This window comes from Lissotriton vulgaris, chromosome 12 (genome assembly GCF_964263255.1).
Source record: "Lissotriton vulgaris chromosome 12, aLisVul1.2, whole genome shotgun sequence".
Lineage (NCBI taxonomy): Eukaryota > Metazoa > Chordata > Amphibia > Caudata > Salamandridae > Lissotriton > Lissotriton vulgaris.
In genome coordinates this window covers 799,412,303-799,438,529 of record NC_141700.1, presented here as the reverse complement: position 1 = coordinate 799,438,529, position 26,227 = coordinate 799,412,303, and the positions used below count along the sequence as shown (strand labels likewise).

Below are 26,227 nucleotides of genomic sequence, written 5' to 3'. Positions count from 1 at the left end.
ACCACGTAGCTGCCTTACAAATCTCATGAATGGGAACATTTTTAAGCATTGCTATGGTAACAGCTTTTCCTCTAGTGGAATGCGCTCTCGGCTTGCCCGGGAGCTGTTTCCGTGCCTACTGATAAGATAACATAATACATGACACAATCCATCTAGAAATGGACCTCTTAAATGCAGACAAGCCTGTATTCAGAGGGCCACAGTACACAAACAAATGATCAGACTTTCGAACACTCTTGGTTTTGTCAAGTTAAAATTTCAGAACTTTTTTTAGGTCCATAGAGTGTGGCGCTTTCTCAGCTGGAGTGTTCGGACTAGCAAAAAACATAGGCAGTGTAACTGACTGGTTAATGTGAAAATCCGAGACCACCTTAGGAAGGAATCTCCGATGAGTGCGAAGCACCACTCTATTCGCATGGAAAACGAGATGAGGTTCTGTAGAACAAAAAGCCTGTATCTCGCTCACCCTGCGCGCAGAAGTGATAGCTACTAAGAAGGCCACCTTCCACGACAGATGTTGAAGGGACGTCTTATGAATAGGCTTGAATGGGGGACCCATCAATTTAGACAAAACCACATTCAACTCCCAAGGAGGAGAGGGAGCCCTCACCAGAGGGTAAACTTTCTTGAGATCCTCCAGAAAATCTTATACCACTGGCATTTGAAAGAAAGAAACCGGAGTGGGTTACTTTCGATATGCTGTTATTGCTGCCAGATGGACCTTTATAGAAGAATACTGTAAACCTGCTTTGGCCAAAGAAAGTAAGTATGGTATCAGTACCTGTTCTTGACCTTGAATCGGGTCATGACCTTCAGCAACACACCACATGAAAAAGCGCTTCCACTTGAAAGCATACAACTTTCTTGTAGAAGCTCTCCTCGCCTCTCTCAAAATGTGCATACAGTCCTGAGAGAGACCTAGGTGACCATACTGGACGAACTCAGGTACCATACTGCTAGCTTCAGGGACGGCAGGTTGGGATGGAACACCCTGCCGTTCTCTCTCAACAGCAGATCCGGACAGCAAGGCAGCCTCCTGTGCGGTACTTTGGACAGATACAGGAGATCCGGGTACCACCATTGGCGAGGCCAATCCGGAGCCACCAGGATCATGTCTGTCTTGGACTTGTACAGTTTCTTGATCACCAAGGGAATGAGTGGAATCTGTGGAAAAGCGTAGAATAATGTCTCTGACCAGTCCATCCATAGAGCATTCCCCTTGCACCCTCGTTGTGGGTATCTGGACGCGAAGACGCAGCATTTTGCGTTTTCAGCGTCCGCAAAAAGATCGATTTCTGGTGTCCCCCAGGCCTGGAGGACACCAGAAATCGTAGAAATTAAGACCCAGTCGTGAGCTTCTGCGAAGTGTCTTCTTAGGTCGTCCTCTTGATTGTTGAGGACACCTGGCAGATGGACCGCCGATATGCTCATACCCCGAGCCAGAAGCCACTTCCAAATAGCTTGCGCTTCGAGCGACAGAGGCCTGGATCTCGTTCCGCCCTGCTTGTTCAGATAGTACATCGTTGTTGTATTGTCCGTTTGAACAAGCAGGGAGGATGTCTTGATCGCGGGAAAGAAAGCCTTGAGAGCTAGGTGACAGCTCTGAGTTCCAACATCTTTATATGATACAGCCTTTCTTTCTCTGACCACACTCCTTGAATTTGAAGCGATTCCAGATGAGTGCCCCATCCCTGAAGGGACGCATCTGTCACCAGTGATTGCCTGGGCATGTCCTCCTGAGAAGGGACTCCCACTACCAGATGACTCCGCTGCATCCACCATCGGATGGAGATCTGTACTGACCAGGGTAGTGACAGTTTGTCCTCCCAACGATTTGACAGCTGGACCACTGGTCTTCCAGAGACTGTTGCAGAGGTCTCATGTGAAGCCTGGTGTTTGGAACGAGGAAAATGCATGAAGCCATGGACCCTAGAAGAGACGAGATCTGCCTGGCCGTGGGTCGAGGAGTCTTCAGTAGCGTTTGACATTTGAGGAGAATAGAGGATAGTCTCTCCTCCGAAGGATACGCTTTTGCGTCCTTTGAATCCAGAAGTGCACCCAGGTAATGTATCCTCTGCGTTGGATTGAGCATAGATTTTTTGAAGTTCACGTGCAGGCCGAGTCTCCGCAGCTGGTGTATGCAGAACGTGAGATGTTGCAGTAGCAGAATCGGAGACGCACTCTTTAGAAGTCAATCGTCTAGGTAAGGATAGACGAAAATGTGTCTCTTCTCAGGAAAGCCGCTACGACTGCCAAGCACTTTGAAAACGTGCGAGGAGCTGACTTTAGCCCGAAGGGCAGGGCTATGAACTGGAAGTGGCTTGTTTGGATGCAAAACCATAGAAACTTCCAATGCTTTGGGGCGATGGGGATGTGAAAATAAGCATCTTGAAGATCTATGGAGCACATCCAGTCCCCTTGATGCAGAAGTGGAATTATTTGATGTAACGCCAACATTCTGAACTTTTCTCGCCGAATGAATTGGTTGAGGCGCCTGAGATCTAGTATGGGCCTGAACTCCTTGTTTGGACCTTTCTTTGGAACTAGAAAATATCTGGAGTAAATGCCTTGCTGATGCTGTGTCTTTGGGACCTCCTCAATGGCATTCTTTAAGATTAAGGCAGACACTTCTTGTCTCAAAAGATGAATACGATGGGTCACAGACTTTTGAGGAGGAATGGAAGGCGGAGGGGACTTGAATCTGATGGTATATCCTTTATTTACAATATTCAGAACCAATTTGTCTATTGTGATGTTTGTCCACTCTTCTAGGCAAAAACAAACACTTCCCCTCCACCGGAGTGGGTAACGGACTCAGGGGAAGCAAAATCTCACTGTTTTTGTTGCTGCTGCTTGTTTCCAGGTGCAGACTGCCTGGAAATGACACCTCTTCCTCGACCAGGACAACGCTGGGAGAACTGAGATCTTCCCTGATTCTGCTGAGACGACCATTGAGGGGTTTGAACCCTCTGCTGGTTTTGTCTCCTGTCGTATGGACGGTATTTTTTCTTAAAATCCTTCCTTTTCTCAAGACCAACAGCTCTCACTGTATCAAGTTCTGTTTTCATACGTGACATCTCATCCTCAGCATGAGATCCGAAGAGCGATTTTCCGTTAAAGGGCAGGTTAAGAATTCGGTGTTGTGCCTCAGGCTTAAGACCCGTGAGCCTCAACCAAGCTGAGCGCCTGGCGCAGAGTCCATGTGCGTAACCATGCGTAGATAAATCAGAAGCATCAGCGGCTGCACTAATCACCTGGTTAGCTACTAGCCCACCTTCATGTAAGATCTCCAGAAAATCGTGTTTATCTTCTTTTGGAAGCTTTTCTGCAAAACGAGACATGGAGTCCCATAGGGCCGGTCATAGCGACCCAGCAAAGCTGAAGCGCTGGCGACTTTCATGTAGGAAGCAGAGGTGGCACACATTCTCTTACCTACTGAGTCCATAGCCTTGCTGTCTTTATCCGGCGGCACAGAAGATGACGCCGCTCCTGTTTGATTCTTACGTGCTGCTGAGACAATTACAGAATCCGGTTTTGGCTCAGCCCTTAGAAAGAACGGATCATTGTCCGGTGCTTTATATTTCTTAGCGATCCGAGAAGGAACCGCTCCCAATGCTGCTGGAGTTAAGAACTTGTGCTCCGCTGGCTCCAACAGACCTGGCACCAGAGGAAGTAAGGGCCTTGACGTTAGCTTTTGGTGCAAAGTCTCGAAAATGACCGTTGTCTTGGTGGTAGAGACCGGCATTTCGATATTAAGTTTAGCCGCTCCGCGAAAAGAGAACCTCATTAAAAGGTAATCAGGTCATCAATCGGTGAAATCCTACTTGGAGGAGTTGATGACAGTGTCGGTGAATAGCCCCTTTTTGAATTTGTCGATCTTGTAGAGGATCTAGTATCACACCTCCTCGAAGAGTGGCGACGTGACGATCTAGAAGAAGGTGAAGTCCGCCTCCTCACTGATGGAGACTTTCTCGGGGGAGTACGCTCACGTCTTCTCGGAGAGTGCACCAACTATCTTTGAGGGGATCTTGATCTTGAAGCAGGTCTTGCAGATACAGGTGACCTGGAATGAGACCTTGAAAGATTAATTTTCCTTATCTTCCAGTCTCTAATCTCCCCCAGCCAGCGTGGCGAGATATTAGTTGCGGGCTGAATAGGTGAAGGTGCTCTTGAGGGCTCTGGAGAGATTTGCACAATCTGTAGTTCAGGGGAGGAAGAGGAACTCCCAGAAGACACAGTATTAACCTTAGACCGGTCTTTAGACACCGTCCTAGGCTTCTTAGGTGCAGGAGACGTCGACGACTACCTCCTCGACGACGATCTCCTCAACGGCGATCTCCTCCTCGGCGTCGATTTCCTCGGCGTCGATTTCCTCGGAGGCGATTCCCTCGACAACGATGCATTTCTCGACGTGGTGTGCCTCGACGCCACCTGGCTTGGGCTCTTCGACGTCGAAACCTCGCTGGCCAGTTCGACGTCAAAGTCATGGCATCTCTAGACGGCGACCTTTACTTATGTTCCGAGCCTCGCGGCGGCGACCGTCGACGTCGATGAGATTACGTCGAGTCCCGCCCTCCTGCAGTCGTAGGCGAGCAGGACCTGGACCGCCTACGCGCATGCCTCTTCTCACCTTGCTTCGACGGAGTGATCTTCGACGGTGAAGGATGCCTCGACGTCGACGGTCACCGTGACAGTGATTTCAATGCCGATTTTCAACACAGAGGTACCTTAGAAGAAGATCTGTCCCTCGACGCAGTAGGGGACCGATGTGGTCTCTTCTCCCCTTTGTCTTTGCGCTCTTTGTGCTGAGAAGAAGGCCTCTTGGAATGAACATCTTCTCTTCCACTCACAGTTTCTCCTCTGTCATACAGGGACTGTAACCTGCTCTTCTCCCTCTCCCTGAGAGTTCGGTTAGACAACTTGCTGCAGTGGTAGCAGAGTTCTGGCTTGTGAGAAGATGGTAAACAAGCTACACAGACCGAATGAGGGTCTGACTTGGCCATTTTTTTTACCACAGGCCAGACACTTAAACAAGGCCGGCATTATGACTGGAAAAATAGTCAAAAACCAGGAAAAAATTGTTGAATTAGTCGAACAATGACTAAAGACATCGAGTAAAGACGAAAAAATTAGAGAAATACCAGAATAAAGTGATAAAATATCACAAACTGGCCAGCTCAATGCTCCAGGATCCTCACAGAAGGAGCCGGAAAAAAGAACTGACCTAACTGTCACCTGTGGTGCATGATGGGAGCCTGGAGGCTCATGAAGGTCTTAAAGGCACGGCACTAAGTTTTTCGGTTGTTACTATGAAGCCTATCTAGGCTAAATCTGCCTCTATGATCCTGCCTGTTTTTACCTTTGAAAATAAAGGTTGTGTGTTTCAAAGAAACCCAGGGCAGTGTTTCTTCTTTACATTATTATAGAATGTAATATATATGTCTTTATTTAGCAAATGCAAAAGTGTTACATGCAATAATGGCAGTGTTTTTTAGCCTAGTATGGTGCATTTCAGGCTGCATATGTATGTGTATATGCATATTATCTATATATATATATATATATATGGTTTTTTAATGTGTATTTATATATATATATATATATATGTAGATATATGCATATTATTGGCTATTGCTCCAGGGTCCCGCACGTGGGCGGGACTATTCAGTGCGTATGACTATTGATGAGTATCCCCTGGAAGAGAAGTATAAAATCCACGACCCGTAAGTTGTTTTATGAGCGCTCCCAAGTTGGTAATATTACACACCTCTTGCGGACAGGCCACTGAGTTCTAGAAATTAAAAACTCTCCGTGAGTGATTAAACGTTTCTTAGTGAATGCATGGGTGAGTGACTAATCTGTGTGAATTTGTACATCAGTCTGTCAGTTGGTGTTTAAGTGGCTGCATAGGTTGGTAAGTAGGTACACGAGTGCCTATATGGGATATTGATTCATTGTTTGAGTACCATATGAGTGTATGTGTGGGTGAGTAAAGGGGTGTGTGACTCCCTGCAGGGATGTATGAGTGGATGAATCCCTAGGGGTATGGATTCATGTGTAAGTCTGTGAGGGACTGTATGGTTTAGTAAGTGTGAGTATGGTTGTGTAAGTGAATGAATGGATGTCTCAGTGGAATATGGGTCAGCAACAGCATATGTGAAAGGCAGTATATGCGAGTGTTGGAGTATATAAGTGACTGTGTGAGTGAGTGATTAGGAGAGTGGCTGTTTGGGTAAGTGTCTGCTTGTGTCAGCGACTGTATAGTAGAGTAAGTATTTGCATCTGTATGAGTAGTAATTGTGTTTTTCTGTATGGGTGAGTAAGTGGGTGTGTGAGTAGCTCTATGGGTGGCTGGTGGTATGGGTGGCTGTATGAGTGGATATGTCACTGGCTGTATTGGTGAGTGACTGGTTGTGTGACTGTCTGGCTGTATGAGTGCCTGTATGGGTGAGGGAGTGTATGTATAAGTAGATATATGTATCAGTAAGAGATTATGGAACCTTTGGATAGAGCAACTATCACTCCCTTCGGAAGCAGATGGAGATGCAGTGGGTGCCCTTGTTTTGGTGGAGTGGTGGGCGGAATCTGGTGAACTATCGTCTGATCATATATGAAGAGATCCAGGACTTATTTGCCCAATGCTATTTTACACCATAGATGACACCATTTTTTAATTGTTTCTCCCACAGGATGGCGTAAGCAGCAAAAGAATGTTATCACTGGAGGTAAACTATCCTGATGGCTACTGAGAGGGTTGCTAGGTCTGATACCTCTAGTATCCTCCTTGCTACAGATAAGTGTCTCTTTCGCATGTCCCTCTAAAAGGGTGCCCTTTCGAAATTGTATGTAGCAAAAGAACTTGCGGTGTCAGAGTCAGCCTTGACTGCTCGCAAGGTATCGATTTGCTTGCCAAACAGAGCATCTCCATGGTTAGGTAAAAATATTGGATATAGTTGCACCTCGGGTTCTAAATGTTGTGGCCTTGAACCAACCTTGGCGTCTAAGGGCCCCTTCCAGTTGTGCGAAACCTATTGAAGCTATATCTATAGCGTAATCCATGTTTTCTGATGAGGACGTTTCGCTTCCCCACAGATTCTTTTTTGTTTCAGCCCTTTGTCTTCCGGTAGAAATTCTATGTAGGTGGCAATGTCTGACCCCATCTGGTGGTCATGCCTGCCCCGTATTGCCATGAATTGGCAGCCCGTACAATAGCACTAGGCATAGTTGAGAACCGCTCCTTGCTGGTTAGGCGGGTTGGGAGTTACAGGGTTATTTTCATGATTGTAATTCCTACCAGATATATCAACAACTGGAATAAGTCTGACAGCTTTTCAATTTAAATTCATAAAGAGAACAAACCAAGAGCTTATTTGATATCGGAAGTTCGAAGCGTTTGGCCGTTCGCTCTGAAAATCATCAAAAACCATCAGGTGGGGAATACACCAGTTGAGGGCCTTCTATCATTACAAGATGTGAACAGGTCAATCCTGGAAAGCATGGTTATATTTGACACTGGGACCATTCTTTCCGTGGCAGGAGCATCTGAGGAGCCTGACATAGAAGGCACGATGTAACCTTGCAGACTCAGGAAACCGCTTGTAGTAATACGGTTACATGCCATTTAGGCTTAATACCAGAGCTACATGGACCTGACCCATGCTCTGAAGCTGGAGCGAAGTGGTGAAATTGCCCCATGTATTGCCTCTCCATATATTGCTGACCGTTGTAGACATGCTCATATTAGTCCCCTTGAAATTAAGTTATTCTGGATTATGTGTCTTTTGCTTATGTTGAGGACTACGATGCTTTCGCCGTCAGGTGCTTTGTCATTGAGATAGTAGTCGAAGAGGCAGAGGCAGTCACAGACATCTAGGCTGATGACGACAATGTTTGTCGTCGACGAGGTCGTCATGGAGGATGCAGTCATAGGCCGTCGTAGACAATACAGTCATAGGCGAGGCCTTAGTCGACGTGGTTAACGTGGACAAGGTTATCGTAGACAAGGCAATCTAAGATGGGGCCGTCGTTGATGACCGTCAGATTAGGCAATTCGCGGATGAGGCCATTCGCAGACGACAATCGTAAATACGGTTGCCGCCGCCGATAGTCGTAGATGAGGTTGGCGCCACCGACAGTCATAGATGAGGTTGCCGCCGCTGGCAGTCATAGATGAGGAAATAGTATACGACAGTCACAGATGAGACCGTCGCAGATTAGGCCATCGAAGGTGAGCAATTGGTAGATGAGGCCCTTTGTAGATGAGGCTGTCGTAGACAACCGCCGTAGAGGACTATCGTCCGCTGTCGACAACGGCCGAGGCCATTCATAGAGGAGGCTGTCAGACGACCGCCTTATTTGACTATGGTGGATAAGGCAGTCGTTGAGGACCACTGTCGACGACTGCCGTCAACTGCAGTCGACAACCACCGTAGATGAGGCTATCGTAGATGACCATCATAGACAAGGCAATTTGTAGACGCAGCCATTCGTAGACACGGCCATTCGTAGACACTGCCATCATAGGTGAAGCAGTAATAGTAAACATGGTTGAGGAAGTCGATGTTCTCATCGTAATTGCTGTTAACAATTTTGACAGCAGATTTGCAGTAGATGCCTCATTGTCAGATTATTTGGATTTCTCTGATGTAGTGTCAGGGCTCAAGAGGAAGTATTTGCCAATATTCTCTCTCTCTCTCCAAGAAATGCCTTATCAAGACTTATGGGAACTCTTTCTTATAGCTTTTCTGAGCGCCTTCTGGAGACCCATGGCACGACCTCTCCCTCTGACCTCCCTCTCCTGTGAGGTAAAGGAATACTCACTGTCCTCATCAAAAGTGACAGATTTGCGTTTCTGTAGTCCCAATAATAGTCTCATCTCTCTGAACATAAGAGTTTTTGAGGGAAAGATTAGACATTTTGCAGTCCATTTCCTTGTTTTCTGCTATTCGGATATTTAGGGCCAGGGTCAGAGAAATTAAACATGAAATATAATCTTGGATGATCCAAAGAGAAGTAATATCTGAAGAAACTGAGAAGAGCTGAGGGAGACTCCAGTCACAAGACGTGTGGTAGAAAATCTGAGAAACGTATCCTCTGATGAGAGTGTAGTAGAGGGTACTGTCCCTTGATTGGTTATAGTGCAAGTTTGGTCCTTTTTTAAAAGGATCTAGATAGGCTACTAAACTGACTTTTTCACTGCCATTATAGCCCATGATAGGGATGCATACTGCTTTACCATGGCACCCTGAGATTCACACAACAACAGGGAATGATTCAAGCAGGAAAGTCTATGAAAGATCCAACATTGGAGAAGGGCAACTGCCCAAACAGAAAGTTTTGGCATGTCTGATCTACATGCCAACTAACTTGCTTAACGCATAATATAGGTCATATTCTGGACATGATCTTGTGGTAACATGGGAGAATTAATGCTATGCAAATCCTTTCTTCACATGCCTGGGCGACAGTGAACCTAATAAAGCTTCCACTTGTTGGATCCAAATATCTGGAACTAAAAGATAAAATGTCCCAAGCAGGACTGCTCACAGAAAAAGGAAAGTTTCGATTTAATCTGACTGTCGCCCCCAAAGATTTAATGACCTCGGAACACCAGTTGTGATTCACTGTCCAAGTCTAGAAAACCAGACTCGGTGCTCAAATGGTCCTGCATTCCTAAACGGGTCATAAAAACTAGAACCCCCTTTCTCAGAAAAAAATTCTAATTCCTGCCCCCATTTTCTGGTGAACGTTTTAACACAGACTGTATAAAAGGAACTCTAGATCGCCCCTGACTTCGGCACAGAAAAAATGTGGCCATATACCTTTGATTCAAAACAGGTCAAGAAAATTGATAGCTTTACCTTTAATTGGGGAGCAGAATTTTTGGCTACAATACAACTTCAGCCCCATTCCCATTCAGCAACTCGCCGCGTTCATTCTGACCAGCAGTACAACTGGTTCACCGCTCGCCCAAGCTGAAAACACCAACTCTCAAACCAATCCAAAATGTTGTAAGAGTAAGCTTTTAATAATGGTTTTTTGTTTTTTAGTAGCTTACATTGTCATTGTTGTGGCCACAGCACACTTTGAAACCGTTTTAATGACAGACCTCACCATGCCCAATCTGGATGGGTGTTTCATCATGAAAGTGTGCCCCCTAAACCAGACGCGTCACAATACAATTCCACCAATGAAAACAACCCATACCTTCACACACAATGAGCACACAAGTTCAAAGGAAAGTAAAGAATAAAGATTACAAACAGCATTAGGGAGGTTGTGAGGTTGGGACGAAACCTGTGGAGAGAAAATAGCATTTTATTCAAGAAAAGTAACAAATGCAGCCAAACGGAGGCTACACGCTGAGCTTACATGATGAATGTGAAAGTTACACCAGTGGGCGTCAAGGAGGAAGACGGGCGAATGCTAGCTTTTTTACTTCCTCTGGAAGGAAGGAACATATGATGATGAGTAAATAAAATAAATGTCTATTATGCACACAGCCCATAGCCAGGGATAACCAACTTTTTATCCTTGATAAATTTTCTTTTATAAACAATGAAATTTAATGTGAGTTTTAATTAACTTGACAATAAAATCTTAATCTTTATCTTTATCATAGCCAGGGACAAGAGGAGTCACAGTTGTTCCAGCCGAACCACCAAATGGGGAGGAGCTAAACAACTAATAAAAACATGGAATTACTGACCGGTGTGTGTCTGGTCTCGCAACAATTACTCAGAATACTCTTCGCCCTCTATTTTTAACTCATTAGCTTGGTTTGTAAAGCTTCCTCCTGTGAACCTTCGATGAGTGAAGGGGGACTGCAGCAGGGAATTGTCGGAGAAAGAGAGGGAGAGAGCTTGACAATCAGATTTTAGTTCTCCTGGCATTGATGCCTAGGCACATATGTTTTATGGGTTGAAAGAGCCAGAGGAGGAAAGTCAGAGGACATGAAGTTATGCCAGATTGAGCATGGTCAGGACCAGCACTCTGGGGGCTAAGACAAGGCGTGGAAACACCACAGTGGCAACTGAGTGGCAGATCATTCCATAACGCTGAACTGCCCAACCTACCATGGTCAAGGAGCTACACTGAAACGGGGCTAAGGCCATGTTCTACAAAAACAATCTTACCTGCTTACGCGCTATACAGAGCTGTCTCTGCTATCCTAGTCGACTCAAGGCAAAGGCGCATTTCACAAACAGAACAGCATCAGCAATCAGCACATGAGGCCAGCAGCAAGATGGAAGAAAAGACCTGGTGAAACCCACATGGGTCATGATCACACAGAGCATATTTCATGCAAATCAGAGCCAGCTATGTCTCCAGATGAAGGATAGACTAAAGCCAACGAGCATCTACCGGTAGAGAAAGCGTCTAGCAACAAATGAGGTAGCTCATTCGGTATCTGCACGTAGCAACTATCGCAGCCGGCTCTTGTACGCTGCCCTGCGACTTTCTTAAAATTAACGAGACTACAACTGCTGATAGGCTGGGAAGTTGCTTACAATTCATCTGGTCATTCCTAATTTGTGATGCGCTTCTTTAACTGTCGCTGGAGGTCATTCGGCTTAGAGTGCAAACAGTATAAATAAAATAACTTGTGCCCTGGCCAGATAGGGGAGTGTGCAAGCCTTCACAAATAAGTTGCTTTAATGGAGGCTGTGTGTGACCTACACTGATGCCTTCGCTGCTTTTGAGATGAACGCGCCTATATCCGAAGCTACGCAGATGCTGATGCAGTTCTGTTCTTGAAAAGTTAAGTGCTTTTTTGTCTCTCGTTGAGGTGGATGTGTATTGTAAGGTTGAAATGAGCCTTTGCCGAAAGCTGTAGTGCCTTTGGAATACGCAGCTAGCATGCGCTGGTCACCGTTCCTTCCCACCCTGCTCTGTAGCCCACTGCAATCACATGGTCTGGTATGCCCTTAACATTTGCAAAGAATACCACTCTTCCTCTAAAAAAATGATGGTCTTAAAGCCTGTTCTAGCTCCCCGCAAAGCGTTGCAGAGAATCACACCCTGCAGACCCTTGAGCGACACAGACTCAAAATGGCTGCTTTCGGATCCACCTTTCACCCACATCGGTTGGCACCTTCCTGTTCTCGACCACCCCAAGTGCCCGACGAGTCTCTCTCCGCCGGTGTTTGTGTCAGTTGTTGTCATCCCACATGAGGAGTGTTGGGAGGCGGCCTACGGCTGGGGATGGTCAGTGCATGGCCTCTCTCATGCACTCAGGAAGAGCTTCTTGTAGTATTTGTTCATCTGCTCGAGGAAGATGAAGGTCAGGACTGTGTGGGGGCCCAGTCGAGCGTAGTAAGGGGTGAATCCCTTCCAAAGGCTGAAGAAGCCCTCGTAGCGGATGACTTTCATCAGCACATCCTGCAAAATATGAACAAAAATGATCTCTCTCTTACAGTGGCAGCATTTTTAGTCAGACCAAGCAAAGTTCACTTACGAGCCTTCCTGTGGACTCAAGGAAGGCTAGTAGCTAGTTGACAAACACAGACACACAATGAAAACAACAACCATTTACAACTCTGGGACACAGCTTCACCTAAGAGGGTCCAACGGGGGAGACCAGGGGTCCAACGGGGGAGACCAGGGGTCCAACGGGGGAGACCAGGGGTCCAACGGGGGAGACCAGGGGTCCAACGGGGGAGACCAGGGGTCCAACGGGGGAGGCCAGGGGTCCAACGGGGGAGGCCAGGGGTCCAACGGGGGAGGCCAGGTGTCCAACCGGGGGAGGCCACGGTGCAGAGGGAGGCTAGGGTGCAAATGATTACCAACATTTGTTTGTATTCCATTTTCATATCTTTTCCCTCCCTTACTACTGACTGTATTCTGACACAGACTGCCTACTCATTACAGAACATTCTTGCTTTTCTGAACCCTTGCTGATGAGATGTGTGGATTCCCAATAGCCTGTCCTGAGAAGCGGGGCCCTAAGATGCAGTGATTTGACATGCTCCCTGGGTCAACCTACTTCTTAGAGCGGCTTCATTTTCTATTGTTTCTTAAGAGTCATACTTTAGATTCCACTTCATTCCCCAAGATCCCTCGGATCAGAAGGTTATCAGTGCCGGTCTCTCAGAAGCAACTTTCCTCCTTCTCATCTTCTCACATGTGTGGTGCTCCGCGACCAGAGTCACTGCTTCTGTTTCTCCTACCCACGGAACCCACGTTAATGCGGGAGGGAGGGACACAAAGCTACAAGTGTCCAGAGAGAGGTTGCCATAATTTTAGAAGGAGGCTGCGTAACCTGACCTGAGGAAGTCGCGCTGGCTCTAACGCAGAGCAGTCCTCGGGGCCAGTTGATACAGAATGCCTCTGTAGCAAGCGATCGGTTCGCTACTCATGATAAATGTAAGTGAATGTATGGAAATGTCATGCTGCATATGCTTAAAAGCTGGCATAAGGAGCACTCCAATAGGCGCAGCCAAGCTTTAGGGAAGGTTTGCCCGGCTACTTTCCCATCCTGCACCCCAAACCTTCAGCTGCTGAGGCGCACCACCTTGCCAAGTACCAGCAAGCCTAGGCAGATATGAGCGACTCTTCTACTGCGGGTGTCGGTTGCCCATCACCTTTGAGATCTGTTGGGCAGCTGCACGGGCCATGCAGGCATACGGTTCCCAGGAATGTTGCCAAAGGGCAGCTCCGAGTGTCGATGGTATGAACAGAATGTTCCTTCAAGCCATAACAACAGTATGCGACTCTACAGTAAGCTATCAGCTCTCAGCTGTCTAAGGGGCATGGGTACCTAGTGACCTCCTACCTTTCTTAAGTCACCCTACTGTCAAGTAGACTAGAAGAAGGTGGAGTGCAATCTCCGGAGGGCTGGTGGAGTCCATCCACAGGACTAAGGGCTTCTAGGGTTCTGAACAAGGGCTTGAGGTACCTCAGGGAGTGCCCAACGGCCTTCAGCTACACAAAGAGGTATATTCCATGGTGGATGCAGGCTCAAATGTGTCTAGAGAGGACAACTGGCAACCTGCAGACTGAAATATCCCCCGATTGTGTCCACCACTGCGCAGCTTTCAGTGCGCCTCTCCCACCGACCATGTGTGCTGCTAACCGAGAGAATCCAAAGAGGTCGCTGTGAATGAAAGCTGCTGTCGAAAAACTACTCCAACGAGTATGCGGTACAGACCTCAAAAGGTGAGAGTAACCGTAGAGAATACTCGGGTTAATGAACTTTGCTGTGTGAAAGTTATACAAAGCAGGCACCTTCCTTTTTGCTACTGTCGGAATACTACCCAAAAGGGACTCTGTTGTGTATGAGCTAGCTGAAAGCCACACAATCCGTGGACACTACCTGGTGAAAACCAACAGCACTGGGATGTGTGTGATGAACGTGATGTCCCCAGAAATACAATATTCAGCCTGAATTTCCATCCGATCATTCCATGGAAACGACACTCACCAGTCCATTTTTGTACTCTGGTTTCCCATCAATCATCCTCATATTCTGGATTCTAGGGAAAAAGGAAACGCAGCAGTAAAGAGGGGGATCAGAGGGAGACAGACAGAATCTGTACAATGAGGGAGAAAGCGAATACCAGAGGCCCACACACACAAATTAAGGAAGGAATCTTCTAGTGAAACAGCTTCAACACCCCTTGAACTCTGCACCACAGAGCCAAAGACCAGAGTCTGAGATAGGCCTGGGCAGTAAACTCTGCTCCGTTCGCGGTGTTTGTGGAGTATTCCTCATTCCTCGAAGCATGCAGAGTTCGCAGAGCGGAGTTTTTTAGGGCTCGCCTGCTGTGCGCATGCGCACAGCTGGCGAAGCTCTATAGGGGCTTAAACAGCGTTTAACCAAGCACGATTCCACTGGCGATTCCACGCAGTGCATGTGCTTTTTAGGTCATTGCGCAAGCGCAAGCCCTAAAAAGCGCGTGCACAATGCCACCAGCCGCCTGCCTGCCTGCCTTGCATTACCACATCAAAGGCAGCCCAGCCCCCCTCCCACAAGCTTCTCAGCGTGTGCTCTGCCTCAGGCCGGCATTTCTCCTCCCCATATTATGCTGCTGTTGTTGTGTGCGTTGTGCTCGGGCGCTACATTTACCTAATCTGCGGGTGTACACTCCATTGTTTGTGTTCGTACTGCAAACTATGTTCAGCCACAATTTATGCTCACTAGTCTTCAAATTTAACACCCATATGTTAGCCCCTTTAAAGTGCGCCGAGTTACGATCTACCCTAACTCTAAATGATTGACACATGTGACCTGCTGCGGGGTCACGGAATACATGCTGGCCACTGCGTGCGAGACTGATATTGTTGATAGAAAGAGCCCTTCTAATCTTAAAAAAAGTTTCTACAGTTTTCAAATACAGCGCCCAGCCTCACGGCAAACTACTATCATGCCATTCTATCTCCTTCGAGCTTACCGGGATTAAAGAATCTCCTGGGTCATCCACCAACCGACGTATGCAAACGTCACGGACTCCTGGGCCCTTAAATACGATTGTTAATTGGCAAAAACACACTCCGTCATCAGCGGGTTTTATACAACGTGAACGACTGACATTGCTACATTTGTTATAAAACTTCCTCCGCCATTTTAGAGTGGTGTTGTTTATCCCGTCTTCTCGTGTTACCCGATTTTACAATTGCGAAATTAAAGCATTGTGAAGACGATTATAAATGCCAAAATAACTATTTAAAATATTTGTTTTTTATTTTGCTTAGATGAGGATAGTATTAGCGGTGATATCAGCAACAATATTGATGCATTAACCTAAACTTATGGTTACCAATTAGCCACCATTTTGTATTGGTATTTCAATCTCGAAAGCATTTGTTGGTAAAATGCCTAAGTACATTAATTTAAATATTGTTATCACTATCGGGGATGCATTACGCTAAAATTGGTAAATATCTTTATTTTTTAAAAAAACTTTAATTAATTATTATTAATAACGTTCGAGCCGATGATCTCAACAACATCATGAGTGGACTAACCTAAACTATTTTAGTGAATGCACCTCCATTATAGATTGGTAATTAAGTCTCAAGAATGTATTATGCTGAAACACAGTGCATTAATCAAAGTATTATTATCACTATCAGAAAGAACCACTGCGCCCTACGTTTATTGGTTGATAAGAATACGAAGATATTAATTTATTCTATCCAGAGCACCTGGGTGGATGCATCACGCAAAATATATCAAATCACTAAGATTACGCCAACATGATTTATGTTATCTATTCAATCACAAAGATATTTTTTATTTGTTATATGGTTGCTATTGGTCCCATGATGTCTATTCCATTTATCAATATTATTGCTACAAGTATAGCTTATATGTTTCTGCATTTTAGTCTATTCCATAAATCACAAAACCGCATTTATTAGAATCCATTTATCCTAATCTATATTTCATAAATTATATGCGTATAAACTACTCAGGCTATATCACCAATTGACCATGGTTATCTGTATCTGTACATTATCTTCTTACATAAGTGACCGATGCTATACTATTGTGAAGATTGCTATTAATTTTTGTGTATTTTGTGACTTGGTGCTTACAGATGTTTTTAATGTGTATATTGTTGTGCTATTTTTCGCAAGATTTTTTTAATATATAATTTTATATGAACAAGTGTAATAATAATAAAAATATGTTTTTTCCTCATGGAAAATAATTTCTGTTTAATTATTGTTTTTCTGGTGTTGTTGGTACTGACCCAATGAGTGTGTTGTAGAGTTGTTGAATACTGAGGTATGATTGGATATATTGTATGACTAGAGAATACCCCAAAGGGAATCTTTCTCAGACTTAAGCGTCTTCTTGGTGTCCTGTCCCTTTGGGTTGGTGGACCCCTCTCGTTTTATGGAGTCACTCCTATCAATTTCAACAAATCTCCTTCTCGTTAATATTTCACTTCTGTTCTTGGATTTTCTTCACAATAAAAAACACTGAACATAATCTTCACAAAAGTTATTTACAAAAGTTTAAGCTATTGCCATTACAAATTAAATAAATTATTTAAGTATTAATTATTTAAAAAAATTAAAAGCCATTGTTATTTGTAATATCAATACATCTAAGTCACGTAAATACAAAACATGTTGCATTACAAATGCTATAGGTGTCACATTTGCGAAAGTTATAACTATTGGCATTGTAAATGACAAAGCTATTAATTTAGCTATTTTAAAAAATAACACATAAATAAAAAAAAATGTAATTTATAAGACCAATAGCTCAAACTTTCCTAATGCGAGCCCTATTGCATTTCCAATGCTTGTTCTCCTTGCGCCAACAGCAAGTTAGCGAGCGAAGAAAACCACCTCCCGATGAGATTTCGGAACCCGGGCGGGCAGATTTCAGAACGCGAGCGGTCGCGTATGGTCGCAACTGCTTGCGTTGAGAAACTTTCCGTTCGCGTTCAGAAAGTGGCCGCTCAGTTAGAAAATCTACTTACACGTTAAGAAAAGAATCAGCATGGTGCCGTTCGCGCTGATTTTACAGCACAGGACAAACTCCTGGTGCTGAAAATCAATACGAACGGCATGACCAAACGCACACTGCCACTTGTATTACTCCACGTAGCGTGGCGGAGTATTTTGGTCACTCCGCCCAGGCCTAGTCTGAGAATCAAAAACAACCCGTGCAGTGCTGGAGCAGCAGTGCACAGACGGCTACCAATACAACTGGAGAAATCCGGATGTGTGCAGAAACCAGCAGAGTTCAAAAGGGTCTACAAGAGAAGTGGCAATGCCAAATTCCTAGAAGAAAAGATTTTGAAGGATGAAATAATGAAAAGCAAAGGTAAGAAATTAACAGAACACCAACTGTTACTTTTAAACACTCGCAAAAAACAAACTATCACAGAAAAATCACAGAAAACCTCAATTATTACGCAACAGCTCGTTATAGAACAGTGGACACCAGTCTTGTTCAAAACTCATTTGCCATCATGATTTATTCCAGTGCAAGTTGTTTGCAAATCTGCAAGGAGCTGGATTTTCATAATGGAGTCCACGTTTGGGTGTGATACTCCCATAGTGCATCTGGAAACGGCAGTCTACGAGACCCTCTTGTTTATCAATCTGTGGGGATGCACGGTGTCTAGCGGCAGGACCAGGCATGGTGCATTAGACGTTCATAGTACAGAGTGATCCTACGTTGTGTGCTTGCGTAAGGCCGCTCCCCGATCCCAAAACCCCTTGCATCTGCGAATGCCTCAGAGCACACTCAATGTCCTGGGGCCCCAAACGCTCTTCCACTAAATGTCCTGGGGCCCCAGCTGCTATTGCAGTCCCAATGAAGAACGAAGCTACGTTTACTTGTCATCACCAGGGGTAGCCAATGCTTATTCTAGGAGTTGTCAGTAGGCCATGAACTCTGGGATGGTAAGACAGTAATCAATAAAACAAAAGACAAGGTTCTAGCACAATTGGGACCAAGAAATAACCCAAACCATTCAGACGAATAAAGGAACATGGCGGCCCAAGAGCAATGCTTTATTCTAGGGGGCAGACTGGAAGATCTTGGAAGCCTTCAGAAACAATGGGGTCTCAATCCTCCCTATAGGGAGGTTTATAGATCCCATTCAAACGATCTGAAAATTCCCGGCAGAGTGCTACCAGTGCATCAAATGTGCGAGGATAGCGCTGCCCTTTGTTCTAATTTCTCAGTGAAACACTGGTGGAAGTGGCATTTGGGGGCAGTTCGAAGGGTTTGCGCCCAGCAGCTTAAAATCTGAAATACTTTGGATTGCAAAACCCAAAAAACTTTACCAAAAAGGCAAACCTGGCATCCCCTACTTAACACCATCGGTGCGGTGCAGATTTACCCTGTTCGCTGACCATCATAGGTTCCCATTGTTCATGACGAGCTCAGCTCGTCATGAGTGTATGAGAGGTGTACCTCATGACGAGCTGAGCTCGTCATGAGCATCGAAGGGGTTAAAGAAAAAAAATGCACATTTCCATTCGATTTAAAAGCGATACAGACATAATCGGTACAGGGCGCGCAGTTTTTGGAAGGACGGCAGGACATGGTTCAAATGGAGACAAACTACTGTGCCAAATGCCCCCAAAGCCAAAGTCCCAAAGCAGGGGACGGGGATGGCGTGAATATAGATTATATAAATGGGCCAGCGGCCAGTGCTTGTCCAGTATTTCATGAAGTGCTGGTGGCAGTGAAGACCTCTTGGGTTTGGCGGCACCCACCGGACCTTAGGCAGCAACTGGACCCATCAGGTCCCAGAAGAAATGGTGGAAAAGGAATTTAGGGTTAGAATTCAGTTGTGTCATTTATCATTTACCCACAATCTCTTCAGAACCATATGAGTTAGAAAGATGCTAGAAACGGTTCTGAAGACAGAGCGCCTGATGCAGTCAAACCTTGGGGCGATACTGAAAAGCCCTCGAGTCCTCCTCAGGCTGGAGGGGTGAAACAGACACTCCCCACCCTGGGAAGGGGTGATACAATCAATCAATCAATCAATCAATCAATCATGACACTTATAAAGCGCACTACGTACCAGTGAGGGTCTGAAGGCGTGGGGGGGGGGTGCTGCTAGTGATCGAAGAGCCAGCTCTTGAGGAGTCTTCTGAAAGTCAGCCAGTCTTGGGTCTGTCGTAGGTTGGTGGGGAGGGTGTTTCAGGTCTTGGCGGCGAGGTGGGAGAAGGATGTGCCACCGGCGGTCGTTCTTCTGATGCAGGGGACTGGGGAGAGGGCGAGGCTGGCGGAGCGGAGCTGGCGGGTGGGGGTGTAGAAGCTGAGTCATATGTTGAGGTATGCTGGGCCGGTCTTGTGGAGAGCTTTGTGTGCGTGGATGAGGAGTTTGAAGGTTATCCTCTTGTTGACGAGGAGCCGGGGCTGGTCTGTCAGGTGGGGTGTGACGTGGCTGCGGCGGGGAATGTCGAGGATCAGACGTGCCAACGCGTTCTAGATGCGTTGCAATCGTCTCAGGAGCTTAGCCGACATTCCTGCGTAGAGGGAGTTTCCGTAGTCCAGCCTGCTGGTGACGAGGGCGTGGGGGACTGTTCTTCTCGTCTCGGTAGGGATCCACTTGAAGATCCTGCAGAGCATTCAGAGGGTGTTGAAGAAGGATGAGGAGACGGCGTTGGCCTGCTTAGTCATGGAGAGGAAGGAGTTGAGGATGACCCCTAGGCTGCGTGCCTGGTTGGTGGGTGTTGGGGCTGCTCCTAGCGTCTGCCACCAGGAGTCGTCCCAGGCTGAAGGGGTGGAGCAGAGGATGAGGACCTCCGTCTTGTCCGAGTTCAGCTTCAGTCGGCTGCTTCCTCATCCAATCAGTGACGGCCTTCATTCCTTCGTGGAGGTTGGTTTTGGCGGTGTGAGGGTCTTTGGTGAGGGAGATTATCAGCTGGGTGTCGTCGGCGTAGAAGATGATCTTGAGGTTGTGCTGTCAGGCGAAGTGGGCGAGGGGTGCCATGTAGATGTTGAACAGCGTCGGGCTGAGGGAAGAGCCCTTGGGTACGCCGCAGATGATTTCGGTGGCAATGGAAGCTCTGAGTTCTGCTGGAGAGGAAGGATGTGGTCTAGTCTAGGGCCTTCTCTTGGATCCCAACATTGTGTAGGCGTGTTCGTAGTGTGCGATGGCAGACCGTGTCGAAGGCGGCTGACAGATCCAGGAGGATGAGGGCTGCTGATTCTCAGTTGTCAAGCAGGGTCCTGATGTCATCCGTGGCGACTATGAGGGCGGTTTCGGTGCTGTGGTTGCTGCGGAACCCGGACTGGGACGAGTCCAGGATGCTGTTCTCCTCGAGGAAGCGGGTCAGTTGTTTGTTGACGATTTTCTCAGTGACCTTCGCTGGGAAAGGGAGCAGGGAGATGGTCCGAAGTTCTTAAGGTCCTTGGGGTCCGGAAGTTCTTAAGGTCCTTGGGGTCCGCCTTGGATTTCTTGAGTAAGGCGTTGATCTCGGCATGCTTCCAGCTTTCCGGGAAGGTTGCAGTCTCGAAGGAGATGTTGATTACTTTCCGGAGATGGGGTGCGATGGCTGTGCTGGCTTTGTTGAAGATGTGGTGAGGGCATGGGTCTAACGGTGATCCGGAGTGGATGGTGTTCATGATCTCGCTGGTGTCCTCGTCATTGATGCTGGTACAGGAGAGCAGGCGGTTGGTGCAGGTGGTGGTCGTGGGGGCAGTGGTTGTCGGGGCGGTCGTGGCGTTGAAGCTGTAGTGGATGTCGGCGATCTTGCGGTGGAAGAAGGTGGCCAGCGAGTCGCACAGGTCTTGCGAAAGCGGGATGTAATTGGTGTTGGAGATTTGCTTCACGATGTTGAAGAGCTCTTTGCTGTTGTATGCGTAGTTATCCAGGCGGTCTTTGAATTAGGCCCTTTTGGTAGTTCTGATGAGTTGATCGTGTCTGCGGGTGGCGTTCTTGTGGGCTGCGTAGCTTTCCGGTGTTTGTTTGGGAGCCAGTTCTTCTCCAGTTCTGGTATGCTCGTTTGGAGGCCTGGAGGTCTTCGGTGAACCAGGTGGCTTTCTTGTTGGTGTGGCTGTAGGAGGGTGTCTTGAGCAGGACGAGGGTGTTGGCGCAGTCGTTGATTTATTGTCTGAGGTTGCTGGCGGCTGTGTTTGGGTTGGTGGAGTCGGTGGGTGGGTTCTGGGCGAGGGTGTTGGTTAGCTGGTTTTCTGTGACCTTGCTCCAGCAGCGTTGAGGCAGCTGTTGGGTGCTGTGGTGCTCGGTAGGCTTCCTGAAGGTGAAGTGGATGCAGTGGTGGTCAGTCCAGTGGGGTTCGGTGGTGTCGTTGAAGGAGACGTGGGGGCTTGCGGTGAAGATGTTGTCGAGCGTGTGGCCGGCGGCGAGGTTGGCAATGAGGGTGGTGGAGTTGGTGTCGTTTTTGTTCTCCAGGTGGAAGTTCAGGTCCCTGAGGAGGATGTAGTCCGGGGAAGCAAGGGCGTGTGTACTGATTAAGTCGGCGATGGAGTCGCTGAGCTGTGGTCGGGGTCCAGGGTGTCTGTAGACGACGGTTCCTCCGAGGGTGGTTTTGGGGTCGGTGTGGTTCTGGAAGTGCATGTGTTCGGCGGTGCGGAGTGTGTCGTCTGTGTTGGTCGAGACTTTGAGGGTGTTCCTGTGGACGATGATGATTTCTCCTCCTACGCCATTCGTGCAGTCCCTGCGGGTGATCTTGTAGCCTTCCGGGATGGCTATGGCGATGTCGAGAGCGGAGGTGGGGTTCAGCCAGGTCTCCGTCAGGAAGGCGACGTCTGGGGAGGTAGAGTCAAGAAGGTCCCAGAGTTCGACAGCGTGTTTGCGGGCGGAGCGGGTGTTGAGGAGGATCCATCTGAGGTGGTTGGGTTCTTTGGTTGGTGGTTTGGCGGGCCGGATGCTGGTGAAGCTGCAGTTCTGGCAGGTAAAGGGTCCTTGGGTGTGCTTCGGGGTGGCCTGGTAGCAGGTGTGTTCTCATCCGGGGTTGAGTGCGTGGAGGGTGCTGGCATCGTAGCAGGGTCGGGCGTTGTGGTGTTCACGGGGGCCAGAGGTTCTGGCGCTGGGCGCGGTCCAGGCGGGGACGGGCGCAGACGGACTTGCCTTAGGCACGAACGCTGCACGCGTCCGCCATAAGTGGAGGTGGGAGGGAGGAGCAGCTGGGAGGGGGGGAGCGAACGAATAGGAGCGGGACGCAGCAGCAGGAAACAGGACCAGGAACAGAGGTAGAGCGGGCACAGAGGGACGAAGGGAGAGCAGATACAGTAAGCAAACAATACTAAACACCAGGGGTACAGGAAAACAGGCAAAAGAAAGAGGGCACAGGTGCAAGCAAGCGCGAAAAGATGTCGTGCCTGCTCGAACGGCAGGTACGTGGTTGGCGTCTCTCCCGATACTAATGATTGCCAATATATCGGAGATGTTCATCAAGCATGCGCGGAGGTTAGCGCATGCGTGTAAATGGTATGAAGCCCTTCCTCGCTTGTTACAGAACGCTTCGCGTTCCTTCCGGTTTCTGTCAGCAGTTCTTCTGGGGCACGGTGGTGGCGTTTGCGGGTCTCGTCGGGATCGACTATCGGCGGTTCCAGTTCCCTGCAGATCTTGATCTCAGGCTTGTTCAGGTATTCCTGCCCTGGAGTCTTGGTGCAGTTATAAGTTCTTTGTGTCTGGCTATAGCGGTTGGCTTTTTTGTCCCGAGTGTCCTTTGCTAGGACTCATTGGTTTCTAGTGTCTGGCCCTTAAAGGGTTTCTTACAAAGCAGGATCGTTTCTAGTGATAAACGAATCGTTCCTTTTTGTTTTTTTTGTTTGTTTTCATGGGCTCATTGTGTATAGAAGACCCACGATTCCTTATACGTTCCTGAATACCCTCACACAGGTAATAGAAGGCTATATATATATATATATATATATATATATATATATATATATATATATGGAGAGACATGGTTATAGTGGTGTAATAAAGTTGAGTCATTGACATGTTGTGTTGTAGGGAGTACACAGCCTCATCGCCCTCTCTTCTCTCTTGTGGAGTTAACAGGAGAACAGTTTACATCATTAAGTGATCCCTCATTCAGGTAACCATAGGTCCCTCTAGCTCTAATAATCCTTACAAACAATAGTCACTAGGGTGAAATATTACCTTATCTTACAGGGTGTCCCCAGCATTCTTTCCCTATATACCTCTATTCTGTGGAGTGAACAGGACAGTGGTGATATCCAAACACATACTTACATTCAGCATACGAACAGGTAGTCCCATACATCATTCTTCTTCATATATTCAGTTGCGCTATAAGGACTGGTATTAACCTCTATTCTTTGTCTTCTAGGAGAAGGTTAACAGAAGCCTCCCTGTCCCTTGAGCAGACTATCTTATCTACTGTGTACAAAGACCTTGTGGTTCCCCGCCTTTCCTCGTTTTGTTTCCCTGCTTTCCCCACACGGGCATCACTTCTCGTTACCAGTATACATATCTTGGGACGGAGTGAACAGGTGAGGGGGAGTGGAGGACTGGGCTTCAAATTCATGGTGTTTCCGAGGCAACCACCTTTACCAGCTTGACAAAAGAAATGGCAGTAAACACACTTGAGGGCGAGCAGATGCAGTAAGTAAATAATGCTAAACACCGGGACACATGAAAAACAGGCACAATAAAGAGGGCCCAAGGCAGGTGCAGCACGAGCGGCAGTGAGCAAACCCAAGGCCTACCACTGGCCACCAGGGATGAGGCGCAGGTGGTAGCCTGCGGGTGGAGGTGGGCCTCGAACTTCCAGCTGCAGCTGGGCTGGGACACGGGCACAGGCTGGTGGTGCTACGCGGCGTGGGGGGCGACCTGCCTGGTTCAGGGTCAAGACTATCCCCATCCTAGGGAGGGGGCGAGCCAGGCTCTCCCCACCCTGGGAAGGTGCGGGCGAGCCAGGCTCTCCCTACCTTGGAAAGGGGGGATCCAGGCTCTCCCCACCCTGGGAAGGGGCAATACAGCCTCTCCCCACCCTGGGAAGGGGTGGGCGATCCAGGCTCTCCCCACCCTGGGAAGGGGCAATACAGGCTCTCCCCACCCTGGGAAGGGGTGTGCGATCCAGGCTCTCCCCATCCTGGGAAGGGGCGATCCAGGCTCTCCCCACCCTGGGAAGGGGCGGGCAATCCAGGCTCTCCCCACCCTGGGAAGGGGCGATCCAGGCTCTCCCCACCCTGGGAAGGGGGGGCGATCCAGGCTCTCCCCACCCTGGGAAGGTGCGGGCGATCCAGGCTCTCCCCACCCTGGGAAGGTGCGAGCGATCCAGCCTCTCCCCACCCTGGGAAGGGGCGATCCAGGCTCTGCCCACCTTGGGAAGGGGCGATCCAGGCTCTCCCCACCCTGGGAAGGGGCGGGCAATCCAGGCTCTCCCCACCCTGGGAAGGGGCGATCCAGGCTCTCCCCACCCTGGGAAGGGGCGATCCAGGCTCTCCCCACCCTGGGAAGGGGCGGGCGATCCAGGCTCTCCCCATCCTGGGAAGGGGCGGGCGATCCAGGCTCTGCCCACCCTGGGAAGGGGCGATCCAGGCTCTCCCCACCCTGGGAAGGGGCGGGCGATCCAGGCTCTCCCCACCCTGGGAAGGGGCGGGCGATCCAAGCTCTTCTCACCCTGGGAAGGGACGATCAAGGCTCTCCCCACCCTGGGAAGGGGCGATACAGGCTCTCCCCACCCTGGGAAGGGGCGATCTAGGCTCTCCCAACCCTGGGAAGGGGCGGGCGATCCAGGCTCTCCCCACCCTGGGAAGGGGCGATAAAGGCTCTCCCCACCCTGGGAAGGGGCGATCCAGGCTCTCCCCACCCGGGGAAGGGGCGATCCAGGCTCTCCCCACCCGGGGAAGGGGCGGGCGATGCAGGCTCTCCCCGCCCTGGCAAGGGGCGATCCAGGCTCTCCCCATCCTGGGAAGGGGGGGGCGATCCAGGCTCTCCCCACCCTGGGAAGGGGGGGGCGATCCAGGCTCTCCCCACCCTGGGAAGGGGGGGGCGATCCAGGCTCTCCCCACCCTGGGAAGGGAGGGGCGATCCAGGCTCTAACCACCCTGGGAAGGGGGGGGGGGCGATCCAGGCTCTCCCCACCCTGGAAAGGGACGATCCAGGCTCTCCCCACCCTGGGAAGGGGCGATCCAGGCTCTCCCCACCCTGGGAAGGGGCAATCCAGGCTCTTCCCGCCCTGGGAAGGAACGAGCGATCCAGGCTCTCCCCACCATGGCAAGGGGCGATTAACAAGCATTTACAATGCAACTGTCTCGCCTTTGCAAAAGTTAGAGCTATTGGCCTTGTAAATGACACATTTTTTATTTATGTGTTTGTTTTGAAAACAGATAAATAAATGGCATTGTCATTTATAATGGCAATAGCTTTATCTCTTGCAAATGCGAGACCTATTGCATTTGCACCCACACACACAGAGAGCCACACACACAGCCACACACACACACAGAGCCACACACACACACACACACACACACACAGATGTGGTGGTGGTGGATGTGGTGGTGGTGGATGTGGTGGTGGTGGTGGATGTGGTGGTGGTGGATGTGGTGGTGGTGGATGTGGCGGCGGTGGATGTGGCGGTGAATGTGGTGCATGTGGTGGTGGATGTGGTGGTGGATGTGGTGGTGGTGGTGGATGTGGTGGTGGTGGTGGTGGTGGATGTGGTGGATGTGGTGGTGGTGGTGGATGTGATGGTGGTGGTGGATGTGGTGGTGATAGATGTGGTGGTGGTGGATGATGTGGATGTGGTGGTGGTAGATGTGGTGGTGGTGTTGGATATGGTGGTGTTGGATGTGGTG

General features: G+C 48.5%; 1 protein-coding gene across 1 annotated transcript in view; it reads right to left on the bottom strand.

Annotated features, from left to right (window-relative positions):
• Positions 1–10,006: 10,006 nt before the first annotated feature.
• Positions 10,007–26,227, bottom strand: part of SLC25A11 (solute carrier family 25 member 11) — a 90,081-nt gene continuing 73,860 nt past the window's right edge. The window contains exons 7-8 of the mRNA XM_086946215.1: positions 14,423–14,474; positions 10,007–12,381 (exon numbers count right to left, since the gene is read on the bottom strand). Of these exons, the coding sequence (XP_086802341.1) occupies positions 12,226–12,381; positions 14,423–14,474 (208 nt within the window). The 3' untranslated portion in view covers positions 10,007–12,225. The remainder of the gene's footprint in view (positions 12,382–14,422; positions 14,475–26,227) is intronic.